Source organism: Carassius auratus, chromosome 41, assembly GCF_003368295.1.
Source record: "Carassius auratus strain Wakin chromosome 41, ASM336829v1, whole genome shotgun sequence".
Classification (NCBI taxonomy): Eukaryota; Metazoa; Chordata; class Actinopteri; order Cypriniformes; family Cyprinidae; genus Carassius; species Carassius auratus.
The window spans coordinates 20663897-20682372 of record NC_039283.1 but is presented as its reverse complement, the minus strand read 5'-3'; the positions used below and the strand labels follow the sequence as shown (position 1 = coordinate 20682372).

Sequence of the window (18476 nt, the reverse complement as noted above, 5' to 3'; positions counted from 1 at the left end):
CAAACCTGGAGGGTGAACCTTCTTACTATTACACAAGGTCAACTGAATATTTGCTGGATTTTAAGTTACACTTTTTCCTACAGGAGGTCAAGATGATTCCGTTGACCGCAATGTGACGACTGCGTAATGAGTCCTGTGCCCGGGGCATCAGCGGACGGGTTTAGCTCTTACTGTCTGAGCTTGTTTCGGAACGTAAACATTGGTAAGTCTAATTAGAGGAAGCCTTATCTGTCTCCCAGAGCGCACACGCATTACTGCGACCGCAAAGAGAACTACGGCTCATTTTTCATCAGAAGACTGATGGCAGGGCAACATTTTTAATGAGCTGCTCCGACTGTAATGCATTTAATAAACAATCCCAGTGATGAAGGATTCAATTTTAATTTCCTGTTACAGTTTAACAAGTGCATGTAAACATGAGCTACTAAACTGCTGAACCCAAACTATAAAAGGCTCTATAGTGTATGCAGCTTGGTTCAAAACCATGTGTTCATGTGTGTTACCCTTAATAGTGTTGGAAAGTGTTGTCATTTCAGTATTAGGGTCATTAGTTGGATTTCCACCCACATATTGTTCATGCAAATTTTGGGATATTGCATAAAAACACTGAATGGAAATAACAAGATAACAAGAAATACAATGGAAATGCATTTACCAAATAAATTCCTGTGAACAGTCATGTGACTTGTACAATATATTTATAAGGTAAAACTTAGGAGCTGCTAAAGTGAAAATGTTTTCTCATTTAAAGCTGTCATGAAATGAAAATTCAACTTATATTATTTTCTAAATGCATATCCTGCACAAAATGACAACAGTCTTATTCTGTAAAATAAAATATTTTTTTGACACTCTGAAAACATTTTTGTTAATGAGCTTCAATGAAGGATATCTTCAGACTGATGAAGAAATGAAACCTACAGTATGTTTTAGTACAAAAAACTGACTTCATTTCTCATAATACGTCTTCAAAGGACAACATGTTTTGAAAAAAAAACAAACAAACAAACATTGTGACAAAAATGTATAGGTGAAACCTACATTCAGAAAAAAATGCAAATTATAAAACAAACTCAAGTAAATGTATTTCCATTAATGTGCAAGTGATTTATCAAGCCCTTAAAAGCCTAAAAGTTGCTGTACTTTTTCATAAAGGATCACAAAAACAGACAAGAAACCAGGGTGGCTCTGACCTTTTGGTGCTGAACATGTTGGCAGGACGCTCGTCTCTGACTCAAAGGTTTCCTTCTGGGACAAACCTGAGAAAGTAACCAGACACAGAAAGGATATTAAGAGCAGATATGTGAAGGTGACCTGAGCCCAAAACATTCCAAAACCACACTGAGTTTATCCCAAAAAACAAAACCACATTCAACAACAGATTCAAACACAGTTACAAGCTTGAGAGCTGCTAAACTAGAAAAACTCAGAGCGTAGGGTAATCTTTTATCACATATACAGAAAAATACCACATATGAAGAAATAATGATTATTATTATGGACACATTCACAAATATGAAAAGTGACCAGTGGATAAAGAACAAACTGGCTGATTAATGTCTGACTGAAGTACATTGAGCTTAATGATCTCAAACGCTCTCATTAAAGGCTTAGTTTAATAGTTTCTGTGAGCTGATGAATAATTCATTTACACACTGGTTGAATGTTGCGAGATGTTTGCAGAGTGTAAGCTGTGCTCAATCAACTGACAGAAGGAAGAGTTTGCAGTCCTCTACATCTGTTAATTGGGTGAAATTTAAAAAGTGTTGGCAATGCTGCATGGCCATTCAAGACAGATTACCTGTTGATCTCTTTGCAGTATAAAGTGTATACTGCCTATTTTAAGTGATGTAGCCTGCAGGCTATGGGTACTCTTTAATGCAAAGGATACGGACGGGGTGGTAAACGTCATCATTAATGTGCTTTGTTGTTTTATTCCTTTTAAAGTCACAGGCACACAAAACATTGGTCTATTTTGAGAGCTGTGTGTTGTGGAGTTCTGGGATTCCACAGAGAGATGGCATTGATGAACAGGACTGAATCATGGGACTTTCTCCTGCTCGGTATTCCACTTTCACACTCTGATCTTCCCTTGCTGGTTTAATCTAGTCTATTTTTAACTTAACACATCTGAGACACGTGTGGGAGGAGATGTGAAAAAAAAACATACAGAGCATGCTGAAGAAAGAGAAGAGTTGTAATCATAAAAGCTGTGGTTTCTGCAGCAGGTAGAAAAAAATCAGTTCTTTTTGTCATAAACCCACAGCCCACAACAGTAACGGAAGCAGAGGTCTCTGCTGAGGGAAAGGTGGCACGTTCGGAAGGTCATTTCATTTTATTGTATTTCCTCTTCTCCGCAGTGAGTCATCCCTCTGGTCCAAGCGTTCAACAGATTTAGAGTGATTTCATCAAAAGCCTTTCATTGCTCCAAAATAAAGTGGCAAGGACTGTGTGTGTGGTTTCAGAGGACAGTGGCAAGCTTGTAGAGGATTGAAATGTAAGGCCCAGTAAACACTACAGGACAGAAGCATGGCGCCTTGAGTAAATTTAAAGACTCAGTTTATACAACTAACTACAGAGTGGGTTGACTTTAAACAACCATCCCAAAAGTACCATTGTTCTTCTACATACTCACACACAAAGCAACATTGCAAGAGTTCTTGACAACATCAACAAAAACAGAGAGGAGGGTTTGCGGTCATTTTCTTAAACAGAACAAGAAGATAAACAATATAGATGGGACAGCGACTGGGGAGATGTGGGCAGTAGCTTGCTGGCACTTTGAAAGCTTGTCTTTTTTTTTTTAAGTTAGTGTCATTGTAAAGATGTAATATTCTAGAAATCACAGATTTTTAATGACCAGCTGAAAGGGTCGTCCCTCTAGACTTCATCTGGACAACCTACTGTTGAAGGGCTTCAGTCACCTTAGAGCGGCCTGTCATCTCGCAATCTCAGTGAAGATGACAGGAATGCTGCCAGTTAAATGTCTGTCATATAATTAAAGAGTGGTGCCAGATTAACACCAATAAATTGGAGGTATCTGTAAGTGATCTCTTATTTTCTCTAATAAGTTATTTTTCAAATGTATCGTTTAAGTTTTTTATACTGTGCTTCAGAATACAATTAATTTATGAAATTTGCTTTAAAGACTTCCCCCTCTACTCCTGTTAGGATAACTTAAAATAGGACTAAGCAGTGACCTTGAAATTTAGGAAATATACACACACACACACACACACACAAAGAATGGGGGGGGGGGCATCCCATAGGTGTAATGGTTTTTATACTGTACAAATGATATATTCTATGGCCCTACACCAACCCTACACCTAACCCCCACAGAATACTTGCATTTTTACTTTCTCCAAATTTTTTTTTTTAAATATTCTGTATGGTTTATAAGCGTTTTGAAAAATGGGGACATGGGTTATGTCCTCATAAGTCACCCTCTCCTTGTAATACCTGTGTCATACCTATGTCATTATACAAAGTTGTGTCCTGATATGTCAGAAAAACACACCGACACACACACACACACATACATATCTACCCAAAACTTATGAATGGTAGTGTATTCAAAAACATTAGCCATTGTGTAAAATTACTGTATCTAAAATTATTACAATTCAAGATTTTGATCATCCAACCCCACCATGGTCTGTACATGTCTTTAAAAAAATCAAGGTACTTTTTCAGGAGCTGTTTAAAACACTTGCTTAAATGGAACAAAGATGTACAATATTACAAAACAAATTCTGATTAATCCTCATTCTTCTCCAAAAATCAGCAGCACAGAAACGAACACATTATGCGTGTCGTGTGATGGCGTCACTGTGCGTCTGCAGTGAGGTGACTCATCCTCCACTGCGCTCTCGTCATCCTTTACCTGATTCTTACAGAAACTCTTTAAACCTGACAACACCTCCAGGGACTAATCGCGGTCAAATGAAGCCTACAGAAACACGACGTGATTAAGGAAATTCTCCTCGCAGTTTGCAGCAGATGTGTAAACAGCCCTGCTGTTGATTCTGAAGGCTCTGTTTACACTCATTCCAGAGGTTCAAATCTCATCACAGACTGCTGCTGTCCTCTGTTCATTGCCTGCCATATAATCAAGAAATCAAAGCACAGGGATGATTTGCTCATACAGATTAACAAATAAAGACCTTGACAAACACTGCTGATTCTACAAACATGATAGATGGAGTGAGTTCATCTAGACCTGTATAAATCGCTATCTAAAGACAACATACAAGACTGATATCCTAGTAGTTTTGCCAGATAAATAGGGGGTATAGATTTAGGAAAATATATTTAGCTCAATTCCTCTATACACTGTTTCGTGTTACCTGGTCTCTAAATTTGTTCTCATACACGTCCATAAGAATAGATAAAACACATAAACAAACGTCTTGAAAGAAAAGCTTGGCTGTTTTTCATTTACACAGAACATGATAAAAACCTGAAAATAATGGTTGAGACAGTGGTTGGGGAGAAGTGGGCAGGAGTTTGATTTTTCAGGCAAACATATTTAAACATGAAAGAGTGACTAGCTTCAGTCTTGTAGTTTGTGCATGGCTTGAGGAAAACAACAAATACAAGGTAAACTCCATCACAGTAAACAAGACATTATGAAATTACAATTCTTACAATTTCCCAAGGCAGAATGCAAATAATATTTTCTTTCAAATCAATTGCGTGTTCACATGGTTATGGAGTAAGTGAAAAACTGAAGGGAAAGTTCTGTGTTGTGATATCTGAGACACACTGGGATTGTCTGAGACCTGCTCGGGATATTCATTGCAAGATCTTGCCACCCTTGAGCAGACGTACGTGTTTTAATTCATTATTAAACTGTCTTCACACCTTTGATTTCCCATGATGCAATTCCTTCACATGTGTTAGAGTTTTTGTGTTGTTTTACTGGAATATTCTCTGTGCAGTTGATTATTCATAAAAATCAATAACAATAACTTTAATTTTGAGATTTCCAGAAATATTATTTATTCAATTAAAAAAAGTAAAAAACAATCTTTTGAAATGAAACTACTTCGTCACGTGAAATAAATTCTGGGTCCATGCTGATTTCAACAAAAAGCATTTTTAGATTTAGATTTAAATAAAATCATTTTAAGAAGCAAAATAGCCAGGTCAGTTTTGAAAGATGTAAATTCAAAATTCAGATTTTCTATCTCACAATTAAGACCTGTGAATTCTGAGATATAATTTTCCTCCCTTTTTTCTCCTGTTGCACGTTAGAGGTTCCATATCAGGTTATCAAAATTATTGTTTTTCTAAAAGAATTAGAGAAAATAGTAAATCAATAAGTTCGAAATGTACTGCAACTCCTTGTAATATTAGCTCCAGTAAATACATTATTAAATCTATAGAACATAAACAGTGCTTTAACCTTGTAGAAATGTGAGCGTGTGCTTGAGTTCCGTTCCCGTTTCTGAACACAGATGTGATTGTTTGAGCTCTTGGCAAGGTGGGACTCTGTCAGTCCAGCTCTGGATTTATTCTGCTGAGTCATAACACAAAATGATATTATGTTGACAGAGACAAATGCCTCAGGAGGCAGAGCTCTAAAATGACTTTGTTCCAAGGTAAATTTAATCTTGAGTGCTAGATGCATTTCGATACAACAGAGCACAGATGCAGTCCTATAAAAGCATTTCATTCCCGCTTTGGTGTTGGTCATGTGCATGTGGATTTGCCAGTTGTTTGTCAGGTTTATCAACATTGACTATTAAGAGCTGGACGTAATGCACATTTAAGAGGGAAGTGTTTCATTTGTGCACCACAGTACATCGTTTTTTTGGGATATTTTGTCATCTGCACGGCAAAAATAAATTAAATCATTTGCCATTGCTCAAACAATGGTTAGTCATATTTCAAATTAAATTTGCTGAGTCAGAAAATGCACATGTCGGGAGAGAGTAATAGCTGCTGTTACTAATTCAATGAATGCTTAATTTCTCAAATCTGTTCCCATGAAGAATCTAACACACCTACATAATGGAAGAGTAACTTTTCAGCAAATGTTCACATTTGGCTGTACTATTCCTTTAATGCCTGAAACACGAGAATAACATGTGACAGACCGGGCTGCAAGGGTCAGTCACTGCATTACTAGGGTTTAAAAGAGCAAATCCCATCCCTAATCTACAGATCACACTACTCTTCTGTTTACACTGTGAATTTAAATCTTTCACTGGTCCTTCAGCACCATAAACCACTGGTCATAACTATTAAATATTATGCAATTGATAACACTTTAGTTTAAGGACATATTCTTTGACTAGTTGCTTGTTATCACAGATATTACTAGCATATTGTCTTAAAAAGCACATATTAATGCTTTAACAATTTATTTTATTAATGGTATTTAAACTTAAAACTTAACGACCCCCTTAGGTGAGCGTGATTTCACCAAGTACAACATGTTCCTGGATCAACATCCTTGTTGACCCTGGAACAATATTCCAATCAACCAATCAGAATAGAGATATAACTTTTCAGGAAATATCTGTTTCTGGCCTACAGTCAGGGTTAGGTGCTTCTACACTCTTGTTAATCAGCTATCATTTCCCGCTGATTTTAGGAATAAATTATGTGTAAGTTTAGGTTTAGTGGTAGGGATTGGGTCTATAATATTTTTTTATCAAAAATGATAATGGGAGGACCATGTACGCTGGTTTTCCTTCTTCTCTCGGGGTGTCCCAGTCAATGTGCTTCTAAGAATTCCTCATCAATGATTTGTCTAATGTTTATTGCTTTTTATTTTAACTAATTAAGTATTAAAAAGATAGACATATATATTTGTATTGATTGCTGGTGGAATCAGTTGCAAAACAGCACAAATGCTTACAGGATTACTGTAGCATTGTCATCACTAACAGATACTGATATTAAAGCTTAGACATCTTCTCCTCATGAAACAGAAACATTTCTAATCAATTTTAATGCAGTCCAACACAACAACCCTTTTTAAAGTCTTGATATTTCAGCTTTTTCCATCTGTCACATAAATCATTGACTAGTTTGTGTCAGCCAACTATTAATTCATAAATGAAATGTAGCTGCATGATATAGCACTGTAGTCTTAACCTGTAGAGATCCCATCACCTGGAGGACTCCAACAGCCTTCTTTGGATTTAGGACTAACACTGTTATGCAATACCATGAGCTGACAACAGTGCTGTAGAAAGAGAAAGAAACCTAGTGAGCTGACTACATAGGCAGCATTTAAAGTATGGTCCAAAAGGTAGACAGCATGATTACGTTAATTAATATTATTCAAAAGGAAGCACTGTATGCATCTGTTTTAATGTGCTGTAAAGTAAGCGATCCTTCATTTTAAAAGAATCTGAGAGAGACAAGCTGTCATGATGCTCAGTCTTTCATCTGACTGTGTCTTTCAGTGAGGATGGAGCTGAATTTTAATTTCACTAAGAGATGAGAAAAGGATCCCTGTGCAATTAGAGAAATAGAAAATAAATGGTGTGTGAGGACATGACATGATCATGACATTTGAAGCTTTTAAAATCTGAATCCAGAACAAAATAAGAACGAATAAGTTTGGGGTCGGTAATATACACAGCCGTTTTCAATATAGATAATAATAAGACATTTTTCTTTGGCACCAAATCAGCAAATTATTTCATATGAATGATTTCTGAAGGATCATCTTACTGTTTTACTGTATTTTAATCACATAAATGCAGCTTTGGTGAGAACAAGAGCTTTCCAAACCAAAAATTTGAACCGCAGTGGAAACAGACACACACACACACACACACACACACACACACACACCATGATTAAGTCACAGAAGGAAACAGTGAAGATCATAACTGATCTTCCAGTGGAACAAATGACTGTAGGCTCGATCAGTCGATAAAGCGTCTGTCATTTTAGTGTCGTGAGAAAAGGAAATGGCTGTCAGGATTTCTACCTTTACATTTTATCATAAAATGAGCACCTATATTGGCTGTCCTACTCCAAGGCTCTTATTAAGAGTGAGATTTATTATCTAAAACATTACTGTCTGTCAGAGTGTCTATGTTCAGTATGAACTGAGAGGAAGAATATGTTCATTATAGATGAATCAAATCCTTTGGTGGGTCTGCGCTTCTCTGAATATTTAATGTGAACTCATATGTCAAAGAATACTAAACTGCACTGATTAATATTCACAGGTTACACATAACATTGATTTTACCACAGGTAAAGAGTGTTCTTAAGAACTACATAAAGCAGACTTAGTTCAGGCTTAATTTCACAATGCACTGCTCTGACATTATCAGCATAAAACTGGTGTACTGTGAAGATTTATCCCAAATTTTACAAATATTGTTCTTCCACGGGTTTCAGAGCCATTTTCTATCACCTAGTTTCCTCTGCAATCCACATTTTATACATTACAGACACATTTAAACTCCCCACTCAGAACAGCTTCTTCAATATTTAGTCTATGATGACACACAAAAAACAGATTCAAGGTCTCAAGCTGGATTTGATTCTCACTGAAAGCTGGAAAGTTTGTTTTCTAGAAGCACGTCTGTGATGAAGAGCTCCCCCTAGAGTATGAGATCGACTACACACATGCCCTTCTTTAACATTGAAGGAAAATCTGCTTTTCAATACAATGACATGTTGAAATTATCTCTGTCTGAACTCAAGCAGGCAGAACATTTAGCAATGACATCTGCATCATGATGATATTTTAGAAACATTTTCTATTTGTACTATTACATTTTTGAAGAGTCCATAAGAAATAAGTGCTATTCAATTTTAAAGACACAGCTGGGGTTAAACAAGGCTAGTTATTAGCAATGCTCATCTCTGATTTCAGTCACAGAGTCGCTCTCAGGGAACATCTTTCTGACAATGAACACAATTCAAGGAATCGATATTTGAAGTAAATTACTCTTAAATGAGTGTGAGTCTTGTTTAAAGTGGATAAGACTGCTCAAGTTTAAGAGGCTGTGTTTCTGTGAGAAGATTTTCATGCAGTGACTCAAACAGGAATCCTCACATGAGAGGACGGGATCTTTTCAAAGGCATCATTGTTTAGCTTTTGATTTTTTTAGTATAAATCGAACGTAGGATCATTCAAAGCAGCAAGCAAAAGGAAAAGAAAAAGAAAAGGAAAACATCTGGAAAATTATTGTGGATAACAATCTAAAAACATATAATATAATATAATATAATATTATAATATAATATAATATTATAATATAATATTATAATATAATATAAACATATAATATAATATAAACATATAATATAATATAATATAATATAATATAGTTTTTAAAAATCTCTCTCTCACTCTTTAATCAGTTAAAATGAATTTATATTAAATAAATGAAAAAGGATTAAAAAATTTAAATCACCTCTTAATGTACTACTAATTCTGGAGATAATTTTTTATTATTATTATTATTATATTTTTATTTATTTATTTACTTTAATTTGTACTTTTACTAAATCTAAACATCTAGGTTAAGTTACATTATGTTTCACAACACCAGTAAAACTGGGAAGAAATGTCTATGATACATCTGCAAACCACAGACAGTGATTCCAGTGTGTGCGGTTTCTGAACATGCAAACCCCTCTCAACAACCAACAGACTCTACATACATCAATATCATCATGTGTGAAGTGAACTCTTGTATCATCCAGGTGTTAAAGGCTCTCCATGCCACAGGATGCAGGGGCTAAACAAGCATGAGACAGAGAAGAGAGAAAAGATGGGACTCACTCTTAGAATGAAGCTCTTTCCATGTTGGTCTCTTGTACACAGATGGTTGTGATGAGTTTATGCAGCCGGTCACAGTACTGCGCATCTGTGTGCAGGATGAGAGACACACAGAGTAATCTGACCTTCTGAATACAGACCAAACCACTGACAGGGGGAGGAATGGATCATACTATATGTCAAATACACAGGGAATGATTTATTTACAAAGTCCATCTTTTCTATATAAGAATAAAGGTTAACATAATATGAACGACATACCAAAATATCAATTTTATATACAATTGTACAATAAATATGTACAATTAAATAAAATCATTCATATATATATATATATATATATATATATATATATATATATGTGTGTGTGTGTGTGTGTGTGTGTATGTGTATGTGTATGTGTGTGTGTCAAATAGGGTTTTATAGTAAAAACTAAAAACTAAGCTAAAATAAAAAAATAAAATAAAATATACAATATTATTTCAACAATTAAGTATTAATTAAATCGTTGTACTAAAAGAACTAAAACTAAACCTACAAAAAAATAAAATAAATCTATATAGACAAAACAAAACAAATTAATAAAACCTTAACTCAAAAATGGAAAATATAAAAATAAAAATGGAATATCTTAACATATCATTTTATTAACAACAACAAAAAAGAACAATATATATATATATATATATATATATATATATATATATATATATATATATATATATATATATTATATTTATAACATTAGTTTTTATATATAGAAATAAGTATGAATTCAGTAATTAAATTTCATTGTTGCATGTTCTTAAAACCCCATGAGTTCCAGCTGTCATCCAATCACTGGCACTATATTATCTAATCTGCAGCTTTCATGAAGATGAATGAAGCTACTAATCAACAAGAATGGTTTGAAGGTTTTTTTTTTTTAATCTTAATGCTTTCCCTGACAGGAATATTGCTGTGTTAAAGTGTTAAAATATTAAATTGTTTTAATGCAGTAATATTATCAGTTCAGTGCTGGGATCGAAGAAGAATATGAAACCAACCACATTAAACTGATATGGTCTAAAACTGAATATCAAATCTTAAGATTAACTATGACTGTTTTGTTTCAAGGTCAAAATTATTTGCATTCTTATGTCATTTCTGAGAGATGTATCATAAATGATTGATTGCGTTTTCATGCACAATCGTTTTATACCTGCAGTTCGAGATTGATTAAATTCTGGTTTGCTGCTCTCATTTCAAAAATTTCTTTTAGAGGTCATTCTCTGTTGTCACCAGCTGTTGAAGTCAAAGACAGGGTCTTTCCCAGCAGAAATGAAGACTTGTTACCATATTGACTGATGGTGAGTGTTCTGCCCAAGAGGTGGAAATCGATGGGTGCTGTGTGGATACCAAGAGATCTGTGACGGATGACTCTGATGCCTTCCCATGAACACCCTGGTGGACTCTCATAAATAAGTCAAAGAGTCAGTGGGTAGACAGAGAGATTTGAACCAGTGATAAACTGTGTTAGCATCCTCACACAGACACAGCATCTGTACATGGGTGTATTTTTGAACATACAGCTGCCTGTACCAATGCAGTACAATTCAGTTTCCACAAAAATGTTAAGCGGCAAAAACTCTTGTCAACTTCAGTGAGAATAATAACTGTTTCTTGAGCAGCAAATCAGCATATTAGAATGATTCCTGAAGGATCATGTGACGCTGAAGACTGGAGTAATGATTTTTTAAAGTTCTTTTAAATTGTAAAAATGTTTTTACTGTATTTTTGTTCAAATAAATGCAGCTATGGTGAACATAAGAGACTTCATTAAAAAAAAAAAAAGTACAAACTTTTGGCCGCCAGTATATGCAATGCTGCCTTAGAACTTGGGATGTTTTAAGGAGCATATTTTGCCAAAACATTTTTTAACAGTCATAAGTGTGCCTGTAGTGCTTTAACATACCATCTCAAGGTTTTATAACAAAGCTGTAGGGTTTGTATCCCCTTTTATCTACATGCACTGATGCCTGAGAGGTCATCATTATCTATACGAAGGACTGAATGTGGAACAGCAGGGTTGAGATGGCACCCGCAGGAGAAGATGACCTTCAGCAGAAACTTATACATCTTAGATGCCAGTGCACCTCTTTCAAATACTGAGGCAGTTGCATGACCCTTATTTCCACATATTAGTGAAGAAAGCAAGAAAAGCCACTATTTGCATGAGAAAGGGCAACATATTTACAAATGTCAGGATTCTCATGAATCTAATAATTGCTTGCTAAGAGCAAATGTACATTTCCAGTGCTTGCTAACAGTCATGAAGCACACGTGAGATTTTTCTCCATTTTTCACATTGTTTACTTTGTATTCTGAAGCAGATGCAACACATTAGTCCCCGTGAGGTGACATTTGATGAGCTTTTCGCACCTATAGAGACTGGTTACATCTATTATCAAAATGTATAGGAAACTGATGGTTTATTTACAGGTGAATTTTGAAGCAATTTATTGCATTTATGTCAATAGGGTACAAAATATGTGATTTTAATAATCTTTCAGAAAGGGTCCAAATGATAATCACTTCCTGGGAATCATAGATTTTAGGTAATGTTGCATGTGGGGAAATCATGTGTTAAGAGGGCTGCATTCTAAATATTTTTGGCAATTAAAATGAATGAATAATAATAATAATAATAAAAAGTTTTTACTACAATGTAATTAAAATGTTTATATTATTGTATGATTTAAAAATAAATACAAATTATACATGAAAATAACTTTTTGGCAAATAAAATGAACGAATAATGAATTTTTCCTTCAATAAATCAAATACAATAAATTTTGACATTATTTTATAATTGTAAAATTTAAAAAATCATACATTTAAAATGAAAATAAATCAAAATTTATGTTTTTAGGCAATTAAAACAAATGTGTTTTATGTTGATATATATATATAAATATATATATATGGAGAGAGAGAGAGATATCGATATTTTTCTAGCTAAAAATATTTGTATACATATTATAATTAATTATAATACTGAACAGTGCATTACACTGTATTCTTTAAAAAAAAAAAATCACAATTTGATAGGTATTTTGTTATCGACTTTAATTTCTTTGGTGGACAGATTAAGATGGAAAACATCACTTTAAGCAGAAATAACTTTAAAAAAAAACTTGCATGGATTAATTCTGCACCTTTTGAATCTTATGCAGCATTTGTGAAGTTTAAGTGGTGAAAGATTTAAATCACATCAGATAAATGATTTAAAAGCAAAATGATGGAGAGCTTTGAAGTTTTTCATTACATTCGAGCAGAATATTTGTGACGGCAGAGTCCATATTGAGCAGAAAAGCCCCCGAGCCGTTGGATGGACATGTTGAAGGTAGAATTCATATTAGCAGGAAATCAGGTGGGGAGATATGAGCGCCTGCCGTTTGCTTTGAGCGGCCAGCAGAGGCCAACAATCAGTGATAAGACTCCCATACCCCGATACGTTTTCCTGTGAACCCAAGATATATCTGATAAACAGATACCACAAATGAGAAATGTGTTTTCACGAGCGCTTATGTTATCTCAATTACAGCTTCATCTCACATGACTGCTGGAAAATGTGTGCTGAAATTCACAGAGCTCTGGCTTCAGAATGTGCTGTTACTGAGAATAAATCTTTCTCTTCTGCATGTCTTTCTTCATGCCTAGAAATTAATTAAGGGATATTTGTGCAAGATATATGAACTGTGCAAAGTTTAAGAATAAGAACATTTTTGGGAAAAGTGGAGTCAAGGCATAATAAGGGATAAGGTCATGCTTGCCTGAATAATAAGTTATTATTCATTTCTGTACTTTTGCATGCGTTTGTTGGGAGATGTATACCTTCGTTCAAACTCTGTTCCTGCTTTTCCCCCTGCTTTTCTTCCCAGGAAAGTGGCTAATGGCTGAAAACAGTGGAGATGTCAAGAAAGATGCTGCACTGCTGAAGTTTTACAGAGAATCTGCTCTGTACTGTCAGATGTCAAAGGTCACTGACTGCATGAATGAAACAAGCATCTTCATAGAAAATGATAACTAATAATAACATACAATACCGGTAATGTTTTTGAAATAAGTCTTTTTATGCTCACCAAGACTGCAATTTTTTTCAATAAAAAAATTACTGAAATATCTTTACAATTTTAAATAACTGATTTAATTATTGAAATAATGTATTGTGATGCAAAACTACATTTTCAGCTGCAGAGTTGCTGTTGAAAAACATTTCTTGTTGTAATCAACACTGAAAACAGTTGTTCTGCTTAATATTTATTAATATTATTTAAAATTAAGCATCAGTTCTTTATTTTAAAATGATGACCAAAAATTTAGCACAGGTTAACACAGGAGACTTCTTTCAAAAATATTACAAAAATATTTCAATTATTCCAAACTCTTGGCATAATTTACAGCGATATCGTTGACTTGATTGCAAATGATTGCACAGACACTATTTAAACTGAATTGAGATGATGACATCACTGAATTCAATGATGAACTGCCTTTAACTATCATTTTGCATTATTGACACACTCTTTTCCTAATGAATGTTGTTCAGTTGCTTTGACGCAATCCTTTTTGTTTAAAGCCCTATATAAATAAAGGTGACTTGACTTGACTTCTGACCAGTAGTACATTTCCACAGATGTATAAATATGTTTTAACAAACTCCACTATTCCCTAAAACAAATCTGAATGAGGATGATAATATAAATGCAAAACTGCATGGTAAATTGCAATGAACAAACACATTTTCTCTCTAGCAGTATCTCAACACATGGCTGCTCAGCTTCAGCAACACATAACCAAACATTGAGGTCAAAAAGGTTATGTATTATTACACAATATCTCTATTTAATCAGTAGGGAAAAGCAATCACATTCATTGAATGCTGTATCTGAAGCCGGGGATCAGTGGGATTTGGCGCTCCGACCTGTTTCTATTTCAGAGTCTATCTATGGTGTGCCGATTTTTTATCCCCACTCAGGAAACCCAACAACAAATGACAAACACATGAACAACAGAAGTAACAGACATCCAAGAGCCCAGTGTGTAATTTGGCATGTATGTTATTTTCCCATCATCTTTAACAAGACTATCACTTCAGAACAAGATACACAAATCTGATTTTATGTCAGATATGTAGTAACTATCAAATTATTTATTTTCTCAGTCACTGCAATATTTGAATCACTTTTTAAACCAGTGCAAACGAACCGATTCAGTAAAATAAGTCACACTTCCCACAGGTGAATCTCTCTTTGGACCACATAAAGGAACTGATTCAGTAAAATAAGTCACACTTCCCACAGCAGAAAGTTTCTGAACTAACTCAAGCCTCTGGATATTAATGGTCCGATTCTGTTCTGTCTTCTGTATGGTTTGAATTTAATGAGATCGGTCGTCCCAGAGTTTAATTAGACCAGACAGAAACAGCTGCAGGAGGCTGAGCTCACGGCTGCCTCGGGGAAACAGGCCTCAACGCCGCTGTTTAAAAATATATGACATCGATGCCATACCTGACAGTCCCGTCAATAACTGCCATTTATCATCCATATCTGCCTGCTTTCATTTAATTACTGTAATGAATCTAATGCAGGGCTGCAGTCTCGGACCTCCCTTATCCATTTACTGTGAGTGTCTCCTGCTTCGGTTGGTTCTGAGAGCATCCTGCAGATAAAAGAATAATGTGTCCTTTGGTAGAGCAGAGGTCTACAATGTCAAGGTCATGGGTTTTTTTCCCAAGTAACACAAACTTTTTAACATGATTGACAAATATTTGTCTGCCAATGCATAAATGTTAATATAAATCTGAATAAATTTACTTAGTATGTGTGTATCATGTGAACCATTATTAAGTAGACACATATTTCATAAAAATCTGCCATAAACATCACTTCTGCATTGTTATTAAATTAAATCAACCCCCCCCCCCCCATTGTTGAACATAGATATGAAAGTGAACTATCCAAACTTAAAAGTTATAAAGTTATAAACCCTTTGGAACACAGACCTAAGGTTGGTCTTTTTTTTTATAATTTTTTTAAAGATGAACTAATTGCAGAAGTAGAATCATTTCTAAAAACGAAAGCATGCAAAAGTTAAAAATGTTTAAATTTACTGTAAAGAAAATGAACAGTACTACATTTTTTAAATTTCATATAAAAAAATATTTTACAGAATGTTTTAATCCAAAATTGCTAAATATATAGATATGTTATGTTCCAAATTTGAAGTTGATACAAAAAATAAAAAGATAAAAAAACTTTTTTATGAAATTTCTTTAGGCATTATACCAAAAATAGCCACCGTGTGATACCCAAACTCCATTGAATTTTTTATTATTATTATTTTTTTTTTTGTCTGTATGTAAATTGAGATATTGCACTCTAAAAACGTAAATAATGATTTTTTTTTAATCAAAAAACAAAACAAAAACATTTTCTTGACTTAAGATGACAAATATTGATATGAAAAAAGTAATAATTGTAGTTCTTGAAACTGATCAGTATATTTTCTCCATTCTGAAATGTTTTGAATGTAATGTAACAAAAATATTGTATGTTTTACTATAAATTAATTTATTTTCAAAACAAACAAACAAAACCTGAAATAATAGATGTACATTTTAGACAAAACTAACTGCTAGATTTCAGGCATTTATTTAGGTATTTTCAACTTAAACAATCACTCAAGTGATATTCATAAATTATATTAAGGTAGTAGTGTTATTTATTTAATTATCATGCATTTTAGTTGCATTTAAAGGAATAGTTTTTATAAATGAATATAAAATTTATGTTCTAATAAATGTACTCACCATCAGGCCATCCAAGATGTAGATAAGTTTATCTCTTTATCAGAGAAGATTTGGAGAAATGTAGCATTACATCACTTGCTCACCAGTGGATCCTCTGCAGTGAATGGGTGCCGTCAGAATGAAAGTCCAAACAGCTGATAAAAACATCACAATAATCCACAAGTAATCCACATTACTCAAGTCCATTAATGAACAAGATGTCATTCTGACGGCACCCATTCACTGTATAGAATCCATTGGTGAGCAAGTGAAGTAACGCTAAATTGTAACGCCAAATCTGTTATGACAAACTCATCCTAATCTCAGATGGCCTCAGGATGAATACATTTGGATGGCCTGAGGGTGAGTACATTTTCAGCAAATTTTCATTTTGGGCAAACTGGTCCTTTAAAATGCAGTGATCACATGTGCTCTCTCAGTTTGAACAGACATGCCTCTTCTGGCATCACTGTAGGTTTGGCTGCACCGGAGACATGTTTGAACAGATCGTGATGACTGACACACTGAGAAATTGTCCTTCTGTAGTATTTGCCAGTGGTATCGTACAGTGATAGCTGCGAATGACAGCCAGAGAGCCGCGCTTGGGATCACATGACAGTACACCAGCTGTCTGAGTAACAGCGTGAAGCCATACATTCCCTGTCTCTCTATGTCGTCATTGTTTTATTTTCCTCAGGGTTCCTGCAGAGAAGAGTCTTGAACATGTACAATATTTTTTTCCAGTTTAGCATGGCCTACTTCATCTAAAAAGCATACAAACTGAGGTTGCTCACAGGCTGAAGTTTAAAATCTGTTCAATATGGATGCTGGACTCTGATGGTAACCTGTGGTGAAAGCAAGGATGCATAAAATAATAATTTACATACATCTGCAACAGAAGCATTGCCCTTAGAATGACTACCAGCGCTGTATATATAATTAAACTCTGAACTGGATGTATATACAGGACATAGAATGGGGTCAGTATCCTGTGGCGTGAATGCGTTGAATTCACTCACACTCATGCATGTACCCTCGCAGTGTTGGAACTGACCTTTATAATGACCTTTATTTCAGCTGTCACACTAAATATTCTCTTATAGTGCCTCAATTGCTTCAACATCTCCACTGGTCCTGAATGCCCTTCTGCTAGTGAAACATAACGTGAATTTATATGGTTAGATGTACAAGCGATCAGATGTCACACAGCTCCTCCTGCAGGACAGATGTTTCGTTGCAAGACTTTTAGTATTGAAGTGGTGGACCCGTTTAGATTCAGCCCAAAAGCCTACAGGAAAAAACACTGCACTTCCTATAAACTATTCTAACAGACATCTATTTGTAAAGAAGGTCACGTTAGTTGTAAACCGCTAACCTTATATATTTGCTACTTTCTATGTGTAGACCTTATTCATTTATAGTTCTTTTTTAAAAGTGTCATTTGCAGTCAAGTGTGTGAGATATTGTGAAAATATTTCGTAATTTTGTATTGTTTTCCAATCTAGGCTAAAAACTCACGTACTATAAATATTGTTATTGTATAAACAAACTTTTATCTATGAAACTTTGTTGTTTGTGTATAATAATACCATACAAACATATGGTATTATAGTAATTTAGCATAGGGGTAGCATACCTAGCATATTTAAATCGTTCACATCATGTAGTAATAATAATAATAATTAATTAAAATTCTTAATAAACAAACAAACACTTTGAGAATAAATTAAAAATAAATAGTTTGAAACTGAACTATATTGTGGGACTTGCACAGAAAAAAATTATGAAATAGATTTTTGTTTGAGTTGTTCTTGATTCTCCAGCAGGGATGTGTTCAGATGTTTGGTATTATGTGCAGAAGAGTCTCTCATTATC

The 18476-nt window shown here is 34.4% G+C and overlaps 1 protein-coding gene across 2 annotated transcripts in view; it reads right to left on the bottom strand.

Annotated features, from left to right (window-relative positions):
• Positions 1-9885, bottom strand: part of LOC113059231 (oxidation resistance protein 1-like) — a 110706-nt gene extending 100821 nt beyond the window's left edge. For both annotated transcript variants that reach the window (XM_026227573.1, XM_026227576.1), the window contains exons 1-2: positions 9773-9885; positions 1194-1259 (exon numbers count right to left, since the gene is read on the bottom strand). In XM_026227573.1, the coding sequence (XP_026083358.1) occupies positions 1194-1210 (17 nt within the window). In that variant the 5' untranslated portion in view covers positions 1211-1259; positions 9773-9885. The remainder of the gene's footprint in view (positions 1-1193; positions 1260-9772) is intronic.
• Positions 9886-18476: the final 8591 nt, after the last annotated feature.